The sequence below is a fragment of the Cavia porcellus genome, unplaced genomic scaffold (genome assembly GCF_034190915.1).
Source record: "Cavia porcellus strain 051 isolate PalLab524CR breed Dunkin Hartley unplaced genomic scaffold, mCavPor4.1 scaffold_25, whole genome shotgun sequence".
Taxonomy (NCBI): Eukaryota; Metazoa; Chordata; class Mammalia; order Rodentia; family Caviidae; genus Cavia; species Cavia porcellus.
The window spans coordinates 33251558-33270462 of record NW_026947508.1 but is presented as its reverse complement, the minus strand read 5'-3'; the positions used below and the strand labels follow the sequence as shown (position 1 = coordinate 33270462).

The 18905-nt window shown below is 43.5% G+C and overlaps 1 protein-coding gene across 1 annotated transcript in view; it reads right to left on the bottom strand.

Moving 5' to 3' along the window:
* The window catches only part of LOC106025035 (liprin-alpha-3-like), a 65802-nt gene extending 53289 nt beyond the window's left edge, over positions 1 to 12513 (bottom strand). Inside the window, exons 1-2 of the mRNA XM_063235126.1 lie at positions 12252 to 12513; positions 11083 to 11331 (exon numbers count right to left, since the gene is read on the bottom strand). Of these exons, the coding sequence (XP_063091196.1) occupies positions 11083 to 11331; positions 12252 to 12299 (297 nt within the window). The 5' untranslated portion in view covers positions 12300 to 12513. The remainder of the gene's footprint in view (positions 1 to 11082; positions 11332 to 12251) is intronic.
* Between the last annotated feature and the right edge of the window lie 6392 nt (positions 12514 to 18905).

The window sequence follows — 18905 nt, the reverse complement described above, 5'->3', positions numbered from 1 at the left end:
TTTGCAGCTCACAGTCAATCTCATCACAGAAAGAACAGGCCCATGAAGTCTGCTTTAACCAGACCACGACTCATGTGCCTATGTGAGCCACAGTGAGATTGGGCAAGTAAAGTGAGAGAGAAATAGAGATGACACTGCCACAGAAAGCACTGGAAAAGAGCAAAATTTCTTTTAAACTAGCTTTTCTTCTCCAAAAACTCATGACTGTGGGTGAGCCAAACTTAGCCTGGCAGGAACTTTGCAGCCTGCTCCCCAGGGAGACCTGAAATGATGAAAACCACTCTTCAAAGCTTCTGGAAATGGCTCAAAGGATAACAGTAAATGAGGAAATTATCTATTCAAGAAATATCAGGAATAAGGCCAGGAGTCCATGGTATTTGAATTAGGACTTCTATTTGCCTCCCCCACCCAGCTCAGCATAGCGGACTCCTCCAGCCAAAAACACAGGGCCCTTCACCAGGCCAAAACCATGGTGGCTCCCCAGATAACAACATAGAGATTCTTCTCCCCAGGTCAGCAGAGCCTTCTCTTTCCCAGCTAGCAACACATGATTCTCATATCCAGACCAACTGAAGGCCCCTTCTTCCCCCAGGCCAGCAAGGTAAGGTCCTTTCCCCAGGCCAACAACACAGGCTCTGCTCCCTGGACCTGCCATGCAGGATTGTCTCCTCACACTCAAATGCCCCCTCACCAAGGCCACTAACATAGGGTCTGCTTGCTCCTGCCTGCCAACCAGGTAAAAATCATCCAAATGTGTCTTAAAACCTGACAGAGTTCCAGCCAGTGTTGAGACATCTTCATAGGCCCAAAGCCAACCTTCAGGAATGGGACTTGTGGATGCGAAGCAGTAGGGGAAAGGGTATTGGCCAGCCGGCCATCTAGACTTCTGTCATGTTCTCTACTAAGTGTGAGCTCTTCCCTGTGGTACAGATTTCTCCTGTAGATGCCAACACGGCCCTGATCGAGGTACTAACTGGCATTGGCCATGGTGATAAGCAAGAGCTCACTGTCAGGTCACCTAATAAGTACCATTCCTGACAGAGTGTGCCCTCTCTCTAATGGAATCTTTTATCAGAAAGATTCTGGGGCAGGTAGAAGAAAAGTAGACTCTAGTTACTCTAAGTCAAAAATCAAATCAATTCTATTCACACACCTATCACATCAATAGGTGGGCCTGGCTCTAGGCCTGCCTGAATTGAGGGCCTTGAATTTTTCTCATTTTGTCTCTCTTGCTGCAATCTGGCTCACCTTTGGTGACTTACTGCCAATGCTCCGTCTTTGACCATGTCCACAACAGACTGTATCATTCTAGCTAAGGTCTGTTTCATTTACTAGATTCCAAGTTGTTTTTTTGTCATACCTGCTTCATTTTACCGCCAGTCCCTGTTACTATGGATGTTAATCTGTCTCTAAGTATCATGCTCACTTATTTTGGCAGTTTTGGCAGATTCTCCACCCATTTGTGATCGAGTGAAATAGGCACCTGTTTGTGAGTAGTCATCTCTGTAAGCGTGTCTTAGTATTATCTATTTTTAAGCACTGTGGAATCTAGTTTCATGCTCATCTAGATGAGGAGGCTTTATGTTGTTAGCAGTCTCCCTCTCCCAGTCACTTCCAGCTACTATAAAAAAAAAAAAACTACCATAGTCATAGGCTGGGTATTAATAAACAACAGATAATTATTTCTGACAGTTCTAGAGGCTGCAAGTCTAAAATCACATAGGATACAATGTTAACTTAGGATACAATCTTAAATTAGGATATATAACATATGATATAATCTTAACAGATAAACAGACAAATTCTGTATCTTTCTCTCTCTTTTTTGAGATAAGGTTTCATTATACAGTTCTGGCTGGCCATGAACTCACACTGTAGTCCAGGCTGGCTTCAAACTCCAGCAGTCCTCCTGTATCAGCCTCCTGAGTGCTGGGATTACAGGCATATACCACCTTGTCTGACTCTCATTTCTAATTGTAGTAACAAAACAAGACTGCTGTGGGCTGGGGTAATCAGAGCATGCTTACTTAGTATGTTCAAGGCCCCGTGTTTAACGTCCAGCAATCTCATCTCTAAAGAAGGCCATCATGCTTGAAATTACTAACAAGAATCATAAAAGTTCAAAACTATTTTTGGGAGGGACCCAAAAATCAAACTTAAGACCATGTTTTTTACCAGGCATCATTTAAAATTTCAGGTTAAAACAATCATTTGTTAAAATAGAAAAGAAAAAAGAAGAGGTAAGGCACTATACTTATGCTCCACCCACAAAAAGAGATTCTTGCACCAAGACTCCCCTACATTGGCCCCGCTCTGCCCAGAGCGTTCTAGGCTCATTGAACCAGGCCTTCATTCTGCCTCTGTTCTCTTGTGAGAGGAAACCCAAGGCTAGGACCCACTGCCTTGTCTCAGACCTTTCTACAAGTGCCAAGAAGTCACCTCGCTCTGCCAGGTAAAACTAAAGTGTAAAAGTAACCATCCCATACCAGTCTTTGTCTGGTCCATATTTGCTGTCCTTAGACTCATTGCTAGGCTAATTTTCATAGCCAGCCCAGAGCAAGTCTCCTCTAAGTCACCAGGCTACATGCTGAGGAGAGATGACTAGTGAACAAGAGGAGGCCACAGTGTCTGAGTCTAAGTCAACAGACTGCTTCCTTTGCTGAGAAATTCTTACTGCCAAAACCAAAATATCCAAACCACACTGAAGTCCACTGAACAGAGGTAAGCTCTGAGGCCGGCTGCTGGTGAAAGCGCGGCATCTCACTTTGGGCGGGCACAGATCAGGGCCATTCCAAACAGCACTACTGTGTGGATCACTACCTCACTTACAAGAGAGCAAGCCATGGTTCCACTGGGCCAAGGAACAGCTCCCAGGCCAGGAACTAATCAGCAACAGAGTGAGGATCTGTACCTGTGTCCTTACTAAATTACACTTCTGCTAAGCCACATAGAGAAGCTCACACACAGCTGCTGAGGACAATCACCACTTGGCACCTGCAGCAGCACTGCCCCACAAGTGTACCACCAGGAAGGCAGGAAGCATGAAGTGGGCATGGCACAGGGCCAGAGGCAGCAGGCATTAGGGGGAGCTTCTAGACTGACAGAAAGAAAACTCCGCAATCCCCACTGCTTCCAGGGCACCGCTTTTACTTCCAAGGTTTCCTCTGAGAGGGAGACTGTCAGCAGATCAGAACATCTTGAAAAATCTAGGCTCAAGGGAGAAATGGTCCTGGTTTTGGAATCAAAACAGACTTAACTTATACCTGCTCTGCACATCATGTGATCTAAATTTCAGTTTCCACATCTGTAATTGGGGGCAAGCACAGCAACTGGTTTCTCACGGGGATGTGCTTGTGGACTAAATATAGCAAAAAAATGGCCAAGTACTGAGTTTGGCACCCGGCAGAGAGCAGTGCTTACTAAGTTCTAGCCTTCCATATCAGAGAAAACTGTTTTTCCTCAATCTAAAGCCTATGGCTCTGCTTCAATCATTCCCTCCTTTCAAATCCTAAATTTTCCATCTATTATACACACACATGCAATGGTTAGAGGCAAAAGCTCTGAGTATAGCAAGCACTGACATCTGTCCCCATGTTCCATGGATGGCTGATTGCCAAGAGAACAGTAACTTGTGATGTGGCAGGTCAGTTTAAACATTTCCAATGAAACATCAGTTATTCATTACAATATATTGACAACATTACACTTATGTGTGACATACTATACTCTTCCATGCATTAGGAAGATACAAAGGTATGCTCAGTTACTGGAAAATTTGCCTTTCTATGATAGTTCCTTAAGTTGCTAGGCTGACAAGACGCATGCATAGAAATAGACACCAGATTTATGACACGATTTAAAGCTAAAAATTCAAGGATCTACTCAGGCAAATATATTACAATACAAAGGACAAGACAGAAATAAGGGAGACAGGATTTAGAGGAAATATAACTGGAAATCAAATAATCTTTTATCACAAATTTAAATCTAAGTTATCCAAGATTTACTAGAAAACACTATAAATTACTACTCAAAGAGCACATTCTGTTTGAACACATGCAATTTAAAGCATGACACTATAGAACAAAGGGCCCTGATAACCACCTACTCTCTAATATTCAAGGATGTTACAGCAATATCTATTATAAAACTGAACAGCCAAGCATGGTGGTGCAGAGTGTAATCCCAGCATTTGGGAATCTGAGCCTGGAGAACTGCCAACATGTACTACACGAGTTCAAAGCCAGCCTGAACTGCATGGCGAGATCCTGTAATAAGCAGATGAACAAAGCTCTATAAAAATAAAAACAGAAATAATTTCTTAGATAACTACAGAGATGGTGAGTGACTCTAGAACTATATGGATAAAAAGATAAATAAAGAGCTTAGGGAAATAATGGAGACCATGAATGCCTAGCACAGTAAAGAAATATTGTGCTCTGAGTGAATGATTTGGGGATGATAATGAATAATGTATGTGCCATTGTTGCCCTGATTGCTGTTTTGAAATTTTTGTTTTAGTTTTTTTTTTTTTCTCAAAATAAAATGGGTTTGGGGGGAGAGGAACCAAGAAGAAATAGATTCAAACAGATATCCAGGAGATTATAGAAGATGAATTACAGTTAGCAATCATGGAAAGAAAGATTTCTTAAAAGAAGCAAAGGACCAAAAAAAAAAAGTCAATCCAGTGGCCACTAAATGATGCAAAGAGGAATAATGTAAGATTGACTGGAGTCAATGAAAAAGCAGGAGATACCACAAATTGCTTAAACTTGTTCACAAAAGTAATGGGAGAAAAATTCCCAAGCAGGGTAAAAAATTCAACACAGAGATAAGTGAAGAAATTAGCCATTATAAAAACTCCAATTCACCACTACAAAAACAATCTATACCAAGGCATATAATACTCAAAATTCCACAAATTCACCACAAGAACAGATTATTAAAAGTTGTTAGAGAAAAGAAACAAATCACTTATAAAGAAAAGCCCATCAGAATCAGCAGACTTCTCAACATAAATGCTCAAGTTAAGGAGAGCTTGGAGTGAAGCCTTTCAAGCCCTAGAAAACAACCTCCAAACTAGATTGATTTACACTGGAAAACTAACTTTCAAAATTAATGAATAAAACTTTCCATGATAAAGAACACCTGAGGAAACCCACGAACACCAAACCAGCACACCAAAATGTTCTGATGGACATTCCTGAAAGAGATATTAAGGACTACAACTCCATGAAGAACAACAGAATCAATCAACCAGGCAAGGCAAGCAATTCAGAGGAGGGAAAAAGAGAACCAATGATAAGAGAATAAACATGAAAAGATAAGTCAATACATATCAGTTATAATCAATGTTAATGGCCTCAGTTCCCCAACGAAAGAAACAGACTGGCAGAATGGATCAAAAAGCAGGATCGAACAATATGCTGCATACAAGAAACACATTTTATTCAAAAAGAAATTCACAGACTGAAAGGTCAAAGGATGGAAAACAATACTCATGTAACAGGAACCTGGAAAAAAGCAGGGGTAGTTATTCTATCTGCAGACAAAGGGATTTCAAGCCAAGACTGATTAAGAGACAAAGGTCACTGTATCCTTGTAAAGGGAACAATCCAAGAGGAAATGATAACAGTCATAAATATATATGCACCAAATGCCAACCATGGAAAACCCAACTATACAAACAAATATTAATAGACATGATAAGCAAAATATGCGCTAATACATTTATAACAGGGAATTCACTATCCCACTGTCACAAATGGGTGGATCAACTAAACAAGAAAATCAACAATGTAATGTCAGAACTGAACCAAATTGTTAAACAAACGGATTTAGCAGATTTCTACAGTGTATTCCACACCAGAACATCAGAGGACACATTCTTTTTGCTGCATATGCAACCTTCTCCACAATAGGACACATTGTAGCTCACAGAACATGCTTAAAGAAATGGAAAGAAGTTGAAATTATTCCAGACATATTATCAGCCCACAGTGCAGTGAAACTGGAAATCAATGGCCAACTACAAGATTCATAAACATATAGATATTCAATAATACCTTCCTGGATAACCAATGGGTTATAGATGAAATTAAATAGTATCTATAATTAAATGATAATGCCAATACATTGTAACAGAACATAAGGAACACAATGAAAGCAGTCCTAGGAGGGAAATTTACAGCACTGAATACCCATAGCTGAAAAACAGAGCAAGCTCAAATAACCTACTGTTGAACCTCAAGCTTTTAGATCAAGGGCAGGTCATGCCTAAAGCTTGTAAAAAGGAGGATGTTATAGAGAACAGAGCAGAAGTTAAAGCAATGGAGACTAACAAAATAATACAAAGAATCAATGAAACAAAGAGTTCTGTGTTACATTAAATGAACTTGACAAACTCTCAGCCAACCTTATTAAAAACAAAAAAGACCCAAACACATACAATTGGGAATCAAAAGGTGGAAATCACAAGAAGCCCTACAGATATTCAGAAGATCCTCAAAACCAAACCTACTTTGAGAATGTGTATTGTAAGATAGAAAACAAAGAAGAAATAGACAGATTCCTAGTTACATATGAATTACCACAGCTGAATCAAGAAGGTATAAAAATTCTAAATAAATCAGTATCTGTCAGTGAAAGTGAAGATGTAATTAAAAACCCATCAATAAAGAAAACCCTAGCCCCTGACAGATTCACTGCTGAACACCACAAGAAATTTAGAGAAAACCTAATACTACTACTTCAGTCTCTTTTAAGAAATTGAAAGAGAAGCCATACTCCCAAATTCATTCCTGGAAGCATGTATTATCCTGATACCAAAACCAGAAAGGAATCCAATCAATCCTTGACTGCAAATTATACTACAAAGTTATTGTGATAAAAACTGGCAAAACAAAACAAAACAAAACAACCAGACTCAAGGATCAATGGAACAGATTTTAAGATGCAGAAACAACTCCAGCATACTCAATCATCTTATCTTTGACAAAGGAGCCAAACATACTCACTGGAAGAAAGATAGCTTCTTTAAGAAATGGTGCTGGAAAAAACTGGCTTTCCACATGCCAAAGATTACAACTAGACCCATATCCCTTCCCAGGCATTAAGCTAAAATCCAAATAGCTCAAAGACTTCAATATGAAAATAGAAACAACTCCAATCTGCTGGAAGACAGGTAGAACTGAAGACTTTGGTATAGGCAAAGATCTCATGGAAAAAAACCCCAATTGCAAAGCTTCTATCAGAAATAATCAACAACTTGGACTGCATCTTATTCAAAATCTTTTGAAAAGCAAGAGAAACTACCAAGAGAGTGAAGAGACAACCCACGCGATGGTAAAACATTTTTGCCAGCTGTTCCTCAGACAAAGGATTAATGCCTAAAATATATAAGGAGCTCAAAAATACAGAACCACCCCCAAATTCAAAAAATGGGCATCAAAAATGAACAGACCCTTCTCAGATGAAGAAGTAGCAATGCTAAAGAAATACATGAAATACACGATAAGGGGCTGGGCGTTTAGCTCAGTGGCAAAAGCACCTGCCTTGCAAGCAGGTAGTCGTGAGTTCGATCTCTGGTACCTCTCTCACTAAGTCACCTCTCCCATTAAATAGGCACCAGAAAAGCTAACATAAAAGAATAAACAATGGGGGCTGGGGATTTAGCTCAGCAGCATAAGTGCCTGCCTTGAAGCAGGTGGTCATGAGTTCGAGCCCTGGTACCAGTTTAAAAAAAAAAAAAAAAGAATGAACAGTGTCAGGGGTAAAGATGATATGCGCACTGACTTCTCACATGCTGTTGGTGTCAGTACAATGCCACTTTTAGCAATATCTCTTAAGGCTGAACAAATGCATGGGATATCTATCACTCCACAGTTCTCTGCTTTTTTTTTTTTTTTTTAAAGGATCCGAGGGCCAGGGATATAGCTTAGTGGCACAACTCCTGTTTGGCAACACAACGTCCTGAGTTCAAGTCCCATTACCTCGCCCCCCAAAAAAGACAGGTTCTCAGTATAAAGCCCAAGAGGGGCGCAAACTCGCAGTCTTCTTGCCTCAACATTCTGCCCTGCTGAGTTTATAGGCATATGCCGCCATGCTCAGCCATAGCTTCACTCTCATACACAAAAGAAATAATACACAAGAATACTCAGGATAGAATTGATAAAAACTGGAATCAACCTGAATGTTCATGAATAGAAAAGAACAAATTTTGATATATTGGTATGCTGGATTACCAGACAACAGATGAGAATAGGCAAAAAATATAGGACACAGGTAAATCTCATGAACAATGAAACAACCAAGAAACACAATATAGGTACTATTTTACTTCATTTAGTCAAGAAGAAGCAAAAATAATCAATGGTGAGAGATCAAGACCAATGTTAGAATTGGAGGAAAGGTACAAGGATTCCTCATTTAACCACCAAGTCCTATTCCTGTCAGTACAGCGTTAAAAGAATTAGTTGCTAAATGAGGAGCTGTATATAGTACATACATTACAACACTCAGCACAAAGAAATGGTCAAAGGAAACTCCAACTTGATGACTTTGCCTTTATTTGCACAACTTCTATGCAGTATATAATGTACAACAGAACATGAAACTACAGTACCATAGAGTACCATCAGAAAAAGTATAGTACTGTATAAACATTACAAACTAAAAAAAAAAAAAAAAACCATTGAGAGTCTCTGAACCAGATGTGCAGAACTTTACAAAAAACAAAAAAAGAGGAGGCATAAGTCTGAGCAGCAGGGAAGTCCAAACAGTTGTTAAGCAGGTAATTAAATGAGAAACACCTGTACTGGAAACTAGGCAGGGGCTTCCAGTGTTTCATTTTGATGTAGGAACTGTTTCTCAAGTGTGTTGGCTCTATGGAAAATTCGCTGAGAAGATTTCTGATATTTGCTATAGTTGGGGGCCTTCATTCTGAGGAGCATTCTCTGCTCTCTTTTTATTTTTTATTTAAGACAACTGCTAAGTTTCTCAGGCTGGGCTCAAAATTTTGATCCTCCTGCCTTGGCCTCCCTAAGGGTTGAAGATTCCAGGAATGCACTACCATGCCCAGCCTTTTACTTCAATTTTTAGAAGTAGGGCACATTCTGACCTGCCTACCTAATGTGCCAAAAGTACACCGGGCACTTACTTGACAGGCCTCTCTAGTCAAACAACTACCAAAGATGAGCCTGATTCCAGGAAAGGAAAAGGACCAAAACAAGTTTGTTTCATGGTTTCTGTGTTTCTGAAATGCTGCATCAGGTGCTCAGATGGTGACGGGACCTGGTGGCATCATCACATTATGCACTAAACTAAGCATTTCCAGGCTGCTACACTGAGAACCCCCCAGAAACAAATCACCAGGCAACCACCTCATCAGCAGGTGTGACAACACCCACTGCCTGAAACCAACTCTACAAAACTCCTGTCACTTCCCTCTCAGGTCCTGCCTGCCTGTTTTTTCCAAAAACTGAATAGATTAACTATGTATTAGATAAACTGTAGATATATCTCAAATTATAGTCAATATATTACAAAAACAAAACTAAACCATCACAAATTTACAAATACCTGTATATACTATAAAATCCTTCACATAAACTGCTCCCCATTACCTCCCTACACAAATACAAGTTGGCCAGTTCTTATAATCTTCTATAGTAAAATCTGACCTAAATAAACTCTGACATTTATAAGATTCCAATGAGAAAAATCTTAATGTGACTAGGAGGGATGGAGCTCAGTGACAGAGCACTTAGGCAAACACAAATGAAGCCCTCCTTCAACCCTATGCTCCACAAAAGCAAACAATTTACTGATTTTCTAACCAACAAAAGAAACATATAGCACTAACATCAAATTATTGTTTCTAAAAAGGAAATTCAAATGCTTGGCTTATTAATCTTTCAGGAGAATTGACTATAGCCAACAAATACATTAGGGCTAGTGTTCATTTGCCGATTTATCACTGCAGGCTCATCATGACAGCATAGATGTATGCTTATTCAGGTCTACCTGAATGGACCAGAAAGGCAACTATTATGAACAAGTAAAATGGTACTCGATGGCTTATAAACACCTAAATAATAAGCTACTTATCTCCCACTATGCTGTGTACCATTTACCTTACATTTTTCTAGTTTTACTATGTTCTCCCTTCGCATGCCATTCAGTCTCCATTTAATTCCACAAGAGGCAGTTTTGAGATACTGGGCTGAATGTAATATAATTAAAGAAAGAACTACAGTTGTTTCCAACTTTGAGGTGGTTTTTACTTTTATATATTTGTTTTTGGTACTGGGGATCAAACTCATGACTTTATGCTTGCCAGGCAGAAGCTTATGCTGCTGAACTAAATCCCCAGCCCAGTTGTTTTAAACTTAGAAGTCTAGTCTAAAAGGAGAAAGTTCCTAAAGAATAAATTTCCAGTTTTCTATCCCATATTACAAATGTGATTTACAAACACCGGTATTCTGTAAAGATCGTCTGTAAAAATTTTTCTCTGTGAAATCAATCCTTGTCTACCAAATTTCAAGGGCTAGAGATAATATCTCAGCAGCAACAAGCATCTGCTTGGCAAGAGCAAGGTCCTCAGTTCGATTCCTGATACCAAAAACAAAAAAAAAATTATTATCTACTAAATTTCATTAGAAAACTGCAAATCCTTGAGATACAATCCTAAACACACATACAATTCCTGAGATACAAGCCATGGGAAGCCTACATTAAGCAAGAGATCTCACAAAACAGAATCAAAGAAACCAAGGACCATGCCGCTTGGTTGTTGTTTCAAGTCTTTTTAAAAAACCTTCAAAGTGCATTCCCAAATCTTTAGCAGTTCCTCAGCGAAGAGTGAAAGTAGTAAGATATTTTCACATGACTTTACAGAACACTAGTTTGTTTGCCCTAAGTAGCTGAATCTCCAGGAACTCTGCATGCGCTTACAAACACTAGGAACTATCATTTGACAAGTGGTTGGTTACACAAAATATACAGGTACAAAAACAAAAGATGGTACCACAGAAAGACACGTAACAGAAAAAACCTGTAGTTTCAGGTGAAAACCACACATACCTGTGGAAGCGCAGTATTGAGTTGTCTCTGCAACGAATCTCTCTCATGACCAACCTCGAGTAATTTCCCCTGGGTCAACGCCAATGTTTCTTGAGTCTCTATCAGTGTGCTCTGAGCAATGTCTGTTTCTTCTAGCATGGACATCATGTGCTGTTCAAAATGGGAATCTGCATCTGGTTGTGAAGGGCAGCCAGATCCATGGTTTTCACTTCCTCCTGAAGGGCCTTCTTCACTGATGGTGGGCATCACCTCACACATCATTTTGGAACAAAAACACAGGACTAGTCATTATACGGAAAATACAGGTTCCCACAAATCTACAACTTTATGAGTATCTGTAGCTAATAAAGGAAAGCTGACAATCTCTTTATTCACAGATCTGTTATTCTTTGGATGCAAATACTCTGTGAAGATACACCCAGGCACCCATTAAATGCAGAAAGCCACCACATGAAGACACTAAAGAAGACAACAACGCTGGGAAGATGTAAGGCCCAAAGAGAGCTACTTATTTCTCCTATAAAGAATAGAGCAAACCATGTGAGGTTTTGTTTGCAAAAGCAAACTTTTTAGTTTTGAAAACAAGTGCGCTTCTGTTACCTAGTTTTTTTCTATTTCCTGGTAGGGGCCCATTCCACTCAATCCTTTTTCAGGAAAAGCACAGAAGCAGTATACAGCCAGGAAAACTGACAAGTACAAAATCCAACAGGCATCTTACATCTTACATCTTATTGACTGTGTGCAGTCAGCTCCTGGGAAGGCCTGCCTGAATTCTTGGGCTTAATTTAGTGAACACAGAAAGGAATTGGATTTGCTATGGCTCAAGAGAGATGTTTTTCAAGGACTGCAGTGGTTGTTCAGTCAACCTAACTTAAGTTTACAGCTAAAAAAAAAAAAAAAAAAAAAAGAAGGCTTCACAATGGAAATACAGCAGTTCAGTACAGTGGAGAATGGTTAGGAAGGAAAGGTGAGAGGTACGATCATGAGAGGCTATTAAGTGTGTCACATAGACAGACGGGCCTAATGAGGGCGACAGGGATCGCTGAAGACTTCCAGGTAGTACCCCAGGCAGGTGCGACCCTCCAGCAAGAGATCCCCGCGACCGCACACCTGACCACGATGATTTCTAGCACCTCACCGGGTGCTGTACAAGTTCTGGCCCCACTTACCCTAGAGCTTTCCAGGACGCGGCCATACAGGCGAGTCCACAGTGCCATCACTGGGGTCTCCTGGGCAACGTGCAGTGGTTTAGAATCCGTCCCTCGAGACCTAGGGGGTCCTGCTAGCCGCGAGCAGGACCAACCGCCAGCGCAGGACCAACCGCCAGCCAAGCGCTGAAGCTTTGCCCCCGCCCACGCGCACCCCCGGGTGACATTTGGCGGGTGGCCCCTGGCCAGCTCCAACCTTCCTGCCTCAGTCTCCCGCTCCTTACCTTGCGCGCATTTTTTTTTTTTTTTTTTGTCTTTTTCATTTTTATCGGTACCAGGGATTGAACTCACGACCGCCTGCTTGCAAGCAGGTACTTATGCCGCTGAGCTAAATCCCCAGCTCCCCGCGCGCAGTCTTTTTAAACATTGCGATATAAAACAAAAACCATTCTTAAAAAGCAAAAAGGGTTCAGTTGACTTAAGAGTTGTCATCACTCGGGGGCTGGGGGTTTAGCTCAGCGGAATAAGCGCCTGCTTTGCAAGCAGGCAGTCGTGAGTTCGATCCCCGGTACCGATAAAAAGGAAAAAGACAAAAAAAAAAAAAAAAAAAAAAAAAAAAAAAAAAAAGAAGGCTTCACAATGGAAATACAGCAGTTCAGTACAGTGGAGAATGGTTAGGAAGGAAAGGTGAGAGGTACGATCATGAGAGGCTATTAAGTGTGTCACATAGACAGACGGGCCTAATGAGGGCGACAGGGATCGCTGAAGACTTCCAGGTAGTACCCCAGGCAGGTGCGACCCTCCAGCAAGAGATCCCCGCGACCGCACACCTGACCACGATGATTTCTAGCACCTCACCGGGTGCTGTACAAGTTCTGGCCCCACTTACCCTAGAGCTTTCCAGGACGCGGCCATACAGGCGAGTCCACAGTGCCATCACTGGGGTCTCCTGGGCAATGTGCAGTGGTTTAGAATCCGTCCCTCGAGACCTAGGGGGTCCTGCTAGCCGCGAGCAGGACCAACCGCCAGCGCAGGACCAACCGCCAGCCAAGCGCTGAAGCTTTGCCCCCGCCCACGCGCACCCCCGGGTGACATTTGGCGGGTGGCCCCTGGCCAGCTCCAACCTTCCTGCCTCAGTCTCCCGCTCCTTACCTTGCGCGCAGTCTTTTTTTTTTTTTTTTTTTTTTTTTTTTTTTTGTCTTTTTCATTTTTATCGGTACCAGGGATTGAACTCACGACCGCCTGCTTGCAAGCAGGTACTTATGCCGCTGAGCTAAATCCCCAGCCCCCCGCGCGCAGTCTTTTTAAACATTGCGATATAAAACAAAAACCATTCTTAAAAAGCAAAAAGGGTTCAGTTGACTTAAGAGTTGTCATCACTCGGGGGCTGGGGGTTTAGCTCAGCGGCATAAGCGCCTGCTTTGCAAGCAGGCAGTCGTGAGTTCGATCCCCGGTACCGATAAAAAGGAAAAAGACAAAAAAAAAAAAAAAAAAAGAAGGCTTCACAATGGAAATACAGCAGTTCAGTACAGTGGAGAATGGTTAGGAAGGAAAGGTGAGAGGTACGATCATGAGAGGCTATTAAGTGTGTCACATAGACAGACGGGCCTAATGAGGGCGACAGGGATCGCTGAAGACTTCCAGGTAGTACCCCAGGCAGGTGCGACCCTCCAGCAAGAGATCCCCGCGACCGCACACCTGACCACGATGATTTCTAGCACCTCACCGGGTGCTGTACAAGTTCTGGCCCCACTTACCTTAGAGCTTTCCAGGACGCGGCCATACAGGCGAGTCCACAGTGCCATCACTGGGGTCTCCTGGGCAACGTGCAGTGGTTTAGAATCCGTCCCTCGAGACCTAGGGGGTCCTGCTAGCCGCGAGCAGGACCAACCGCCAGCCAAGCGCTGAAGCTTTGCCCCCGCCCACGCGCACCCCCGGGTGACATTTGGCGGGTGGCCCCTGGCCAGCTCCAACCTTCCTGCCTCAGTCTCCCGCTCCTTACCTTGCGCGCAGTCTTTTTTTTTTTTTTTTTGTCTTTTTCATTTTTATCGGTACCAGGGATTGAACTCACGACCGCCTGCTTGCAAGCAGGTACTTATGCTGCTGAGCTAAATCCCCAGCCCCCCGCGCGCAGTCTTTTTAAACATTGCGATATAAAACAAAAACCATTCTTAAAAAGCAAAAAGGGTTCAGTTGACTTAAGAGTTGTCATCACTCGGGGGCTGGGGGTTTAGCTCAGCGGCATAAGCGCCTGCTTTGCAAGCAGGCAGTCGTGAGTTCGATCCCCGGTACCGATAAAAAGGAAAAAGACAAAAAAAAAAAAAAAAAGAGTTGTCATCACGAAGAAAAAATAACCCCAAGCGATAACACACGTGAATTAGCTCAGTTTAGCTGTTCTGCAGTGTGTACACATATCAAAATATGTGACAGACTGGGCGACGTGGCACACACCGCTGTTCCCAGCTCGTGGGAGGCTGAAGCAAGAATGCTGTGGGTTCAAGGACAGCCTGAACTACAGAGCAAAAGTGTCTCAAAAATCCAAGGAACAAAAACAAGTAGCATGTTACCAATCATAAATATAGACAAATTTTGATCCTGCCAATTAAAACTTGAGGAGGGGAGTCTGGGAGTGTGTCTCAGTGTCAGGGTGCCTGACTAGAGCGTGTGTGAGGGTCCTGGTTCTGTATCCTGCACCACAGAAAAGTGGGAGGAAACATCACATGGAGAAATCACCAAACGTGGGTCCCTTGATTCTTCATGCCATCAGGTTTGCATCATTTATCAAGCAAAGCACCTTCTGGGCACCCAGCAGTCACCTAGTGGAGAAAGGGACTCTGTGGTCAGACACAGACCATGCCAACCACCAAGTAATGAAGACTGGATGGTCTGTGGAGACTCTGGTGACACCACAAGCTTGATAACCTAAAGAAACAGTGTCCCTTCAGTTTTGTAGGTCTGGATCTGGCAAGGGTCTTCCTGAGCTAAAGACATGGTATGGCCAGGCTGCCTTCCTTTCTGCAGGTCCAGTGGAAAATCCACTTCCTCCTGCCTCCAGTTTCTGGAGGGACTTGTGGATTCTGCCCACTTTCCTCAACTTCAGAGCTGGCAGTAACAGTCAAGGTCCTCTCCCATCCCACCACGGTGACTCTGAGCTCTTAGCCTCCCTTTGCTTCTTTTTCATTTTTATCGGTACTGGGGATCGAACTCACGACTGCCTGCTTGCAAGGCAGGTGCTTATGCCGCTGAGCTAAATCCCCAGGCCCCTCCCTTTGCCTCTTGAAGACCCCTTTGATTATGCTGGGTCGACTCAGAAATTTCTAATCTCTGTTGGACAAGTTTGTTTTCAGCAGGGTGTGGCAGCATACATCTATAATTCTAGCTGAGGCAGGAGGATTGCTGCAAGGTGAAGGTCAGCCTGGGCTAGCTACATAGAAGTTCAAGGCCAGCCTGAGCTATGAAAAAGACCCTGTCTCAAAAAGCAAACAGACAACAAGATATATTTTCGTTATGGTAAAACACACACAAAACTTCCCATCTGAACCATGTTCAGGTGCACAGGTCGGGGGCATTAGGTATGCTCACACTACTGACCAGCTGTCCCCACGTCCACCTCCAGAATGTCCTCATCTTCCCACACTGAAGCTCTGCCCCCTTAACCACTGATTCCTCAGCGCCCTCTTCCTGCTTCCATCTGCAACCGAATTCTCCCGTGCCAGACAGGACATTCTCACAAATCCCGGGGATGACAAGGTGGGCTTCTGTGGGAAGTCACTGTTCTGCCTGGAAAAGCGCCCTGGGCCTACTGAGTCTCACAGTGCACCTGAGAGGTGGGATTTCCTTATTTACTAGGAGGAAGTTTCATTAACAGAGAAATTAACCACATTAAATCTAGATGGCTTGTTTATGGGAAATCTTACAGAGCAGAAATGACAACTGAGCTGTCTGGCTCATGGAATTTTTAAATGTTCATTGAATAAGCACTATTGTAACAATGATAATGTTGGGGGAAAAACAACCTCGCCACGCAGCCTGTGTTTACTGTACTTGAATGACTATATTCCTTACATGGCGTCACCTTCACAATCATAATCAAAAGCAAGGGGGCTGTTTCCGTGGCAGAAAATGTCAGAAGAAAGAAGAAAAAACAGAATTCACAACACTGGATGGAAGCAAGGACCTGAAGGAATCTTGGTGTCTCCAGAAAAGCCAGTTACTCAATGTATCACTGTATCACATTGCAATACATGCTCAAATCATTCCATGCAGTTGTTGCTTTGAGCTGGGTCTTGTTATGTTGCCTAGACTGGCCTGGATTGTCTGGGCTCAGGCAAGCCTCAAAGTGCTGAGACCAAAGGCATGTGACACTGTGCCTGGCCCATCCAGCTGGGAAGGTGTGTCCTGGCACTTGAGCATGTGAAATGCTTCTAGCAAGCACCTGACTAGAGAGAGAGAGCTGTCTTGTCTTTTGGTTTTTGGAAGACGAGGACTCATTATCTAGTTCAGGCTGGCCTCAAACTTTCAGCAATTCTCCTGTCTCAGCTTCAAGAGTGTGCCACTTCAGCTAGTTGAGGTGGCTGTTTTTAATCCTCCTCAGATAAAGAAGCTGAATATCTGCAAGCCAGTGTAGGAGGCAAAGCACCTGCCCACTCTACCAGCGTCTGCAGGGTGCAAGAGCACAGGGCACAGCTCTGGGGCACCTGTGTTCTCTTCTTGGTTACACAATCTGTAGCTGGAGGTAATAATGAAGGTGGAACCAGCTGTTCCCCACCAGAGCCCTCCCTCACCAGTCATTCCACATGCAGGGACAGCACCCGGGACATGCTCCGTTAACTCCCATGCAGTCCCTTTCTGGACATCTTTGGTTGAACAAGGACCAGCAAAAGTATCTTCCACACACAAGACAAGAAGTTTCACCTGCTCTCAGTTTTCCTTCTCTGTGTGCACTTCAGAGCTGCCCAAAGTGGCCATCAGAAACTGCAGTGCTTCCCAGAGACCCTTGCTGCCTCCATACCATGAAATCACTCCTCATGGCTGGGCCTCAACAGAGAAAAGCCTGCTAACCTCTGACCTCCAGCTTCCGGTGGCTGAGAGCACAAAGGGGCCCAGAAACCCAGTCCCGAGTTGTTCCTCAGACTAAAGGGGTCCTTGAGATCAAACTTAAGAATTACAGATGTATGACTCAACAAAATGGAAAGGGACCTGTCCACTTTGTGTCCTGGGTCTGCAAGGCCCCTGCCACATCTATGGTCACAGAGCAAATGGGTAAACAGTGGGCAATGGAAACACTGTTACCATATATCCCGTATCATGTCACACCCGAGTTCAAGATCTGCCCACCCTCTCCAACAGGTAGCAGCAGCTTCACTGGTAGACAGTTCCCTTCTCCCACCCCCAAACTATAGTCATACATGAGAGTTTCCACACTGGGGACCCCTTGATGCACCAAATTTTTTGTGGGAGGAGAGATGGACTCTCAGGATTGTATCACACAAGCAACACTGGCAAAGTTCTGCTATCAAGGTGGAGGCAAGGCAGGGCACTGGGGATGCTGCTGCCAGCTCAGAGGCTGGAGGGGCTTTTCAGCTGGGCTTCCACAGGAGGGCCCAGCAGGCAAGGTATGAGTGGAACCAGGTTTTCAAGCCCTGCTCCTGGCTCCTGCTGGCAGGAAGAGTCAAGGGACCTCACCAGACAGCAAGGACAGTGCCCAAAGCTCAGGGTTCTGGGCCTGTCCCTACACCAGGACTATGGCTGCAGTAAGCTACTCTCAGCTCCTGCAAACGACACGAACATAAAAGCGTTGCACAGCTATGATTTGCATTGTGCTTCCCTTGCTTCCAGGTATAACAGAGTGCCTTTTCCCAAAGGTTCAAAGCCCTCTTGTGCTGGCACTGGGTCTGGGAGCTGCCCAGGAAGGAAGGTCTGCCTGTCCACCTTGGAGGGAGCACCAGCTCCCTTGCCACTGCCCTGGGGGTTTCCAAAGAGGTGGCTAGTCCCTCATCCATGATTGTTCCTTTTAAAGCAGACTGGCCAGAGCCCAGGGCAGGTCCAGGAGCCAGGCCCTTGCTGCAGACACCAGCTCCTCTGCCCAGGCTCAGCACTTCCTTCAGGCCCTGAGGTGTGTGAGCTGAAGGAAACTAATGCCTCTGACTACACGGCAACCACTGAAGGATTCATTTTGAGAGCTGCAGCTCAGAAGTGATTGCTAAATATGGCATTTTCTGTTCTGATTGGAGACTTCCTTCAAATAAAGATTTGAGGGTGCATTTCAGGTGATAAAACGTGCCCTTGAGAAGGGGACTTTGCTTCACCTGAGAAGCAGCAGGATGGCACATTGGCTGGAGGGTGGTCCAGGCCAGGTCTCTCACGGAATGCAGGACACTGACACCCACAAAGGCACTTTCAACTGCAGAACAAAGTGACCAAGTATCAAAGCAAATCACACAGCAAATCAGGTAAAAAAAAAAAAGAAAAAAAAAGGTTTATTCGGAATATTTGATTTTAAAAAAATCATACGTATGAGGTATACTACAGAAATCCAGATACAGTAAGTTGTATGTAAAACCCAACCTAATAGCGGGAAAAGCAAGACTGCAGAAATCACTTCCAGAGAGAAAACATGCACATCAGGACCGCCAAGTGTCCCCAACAGTCATAACATTTCCGTGGATCTGTCCC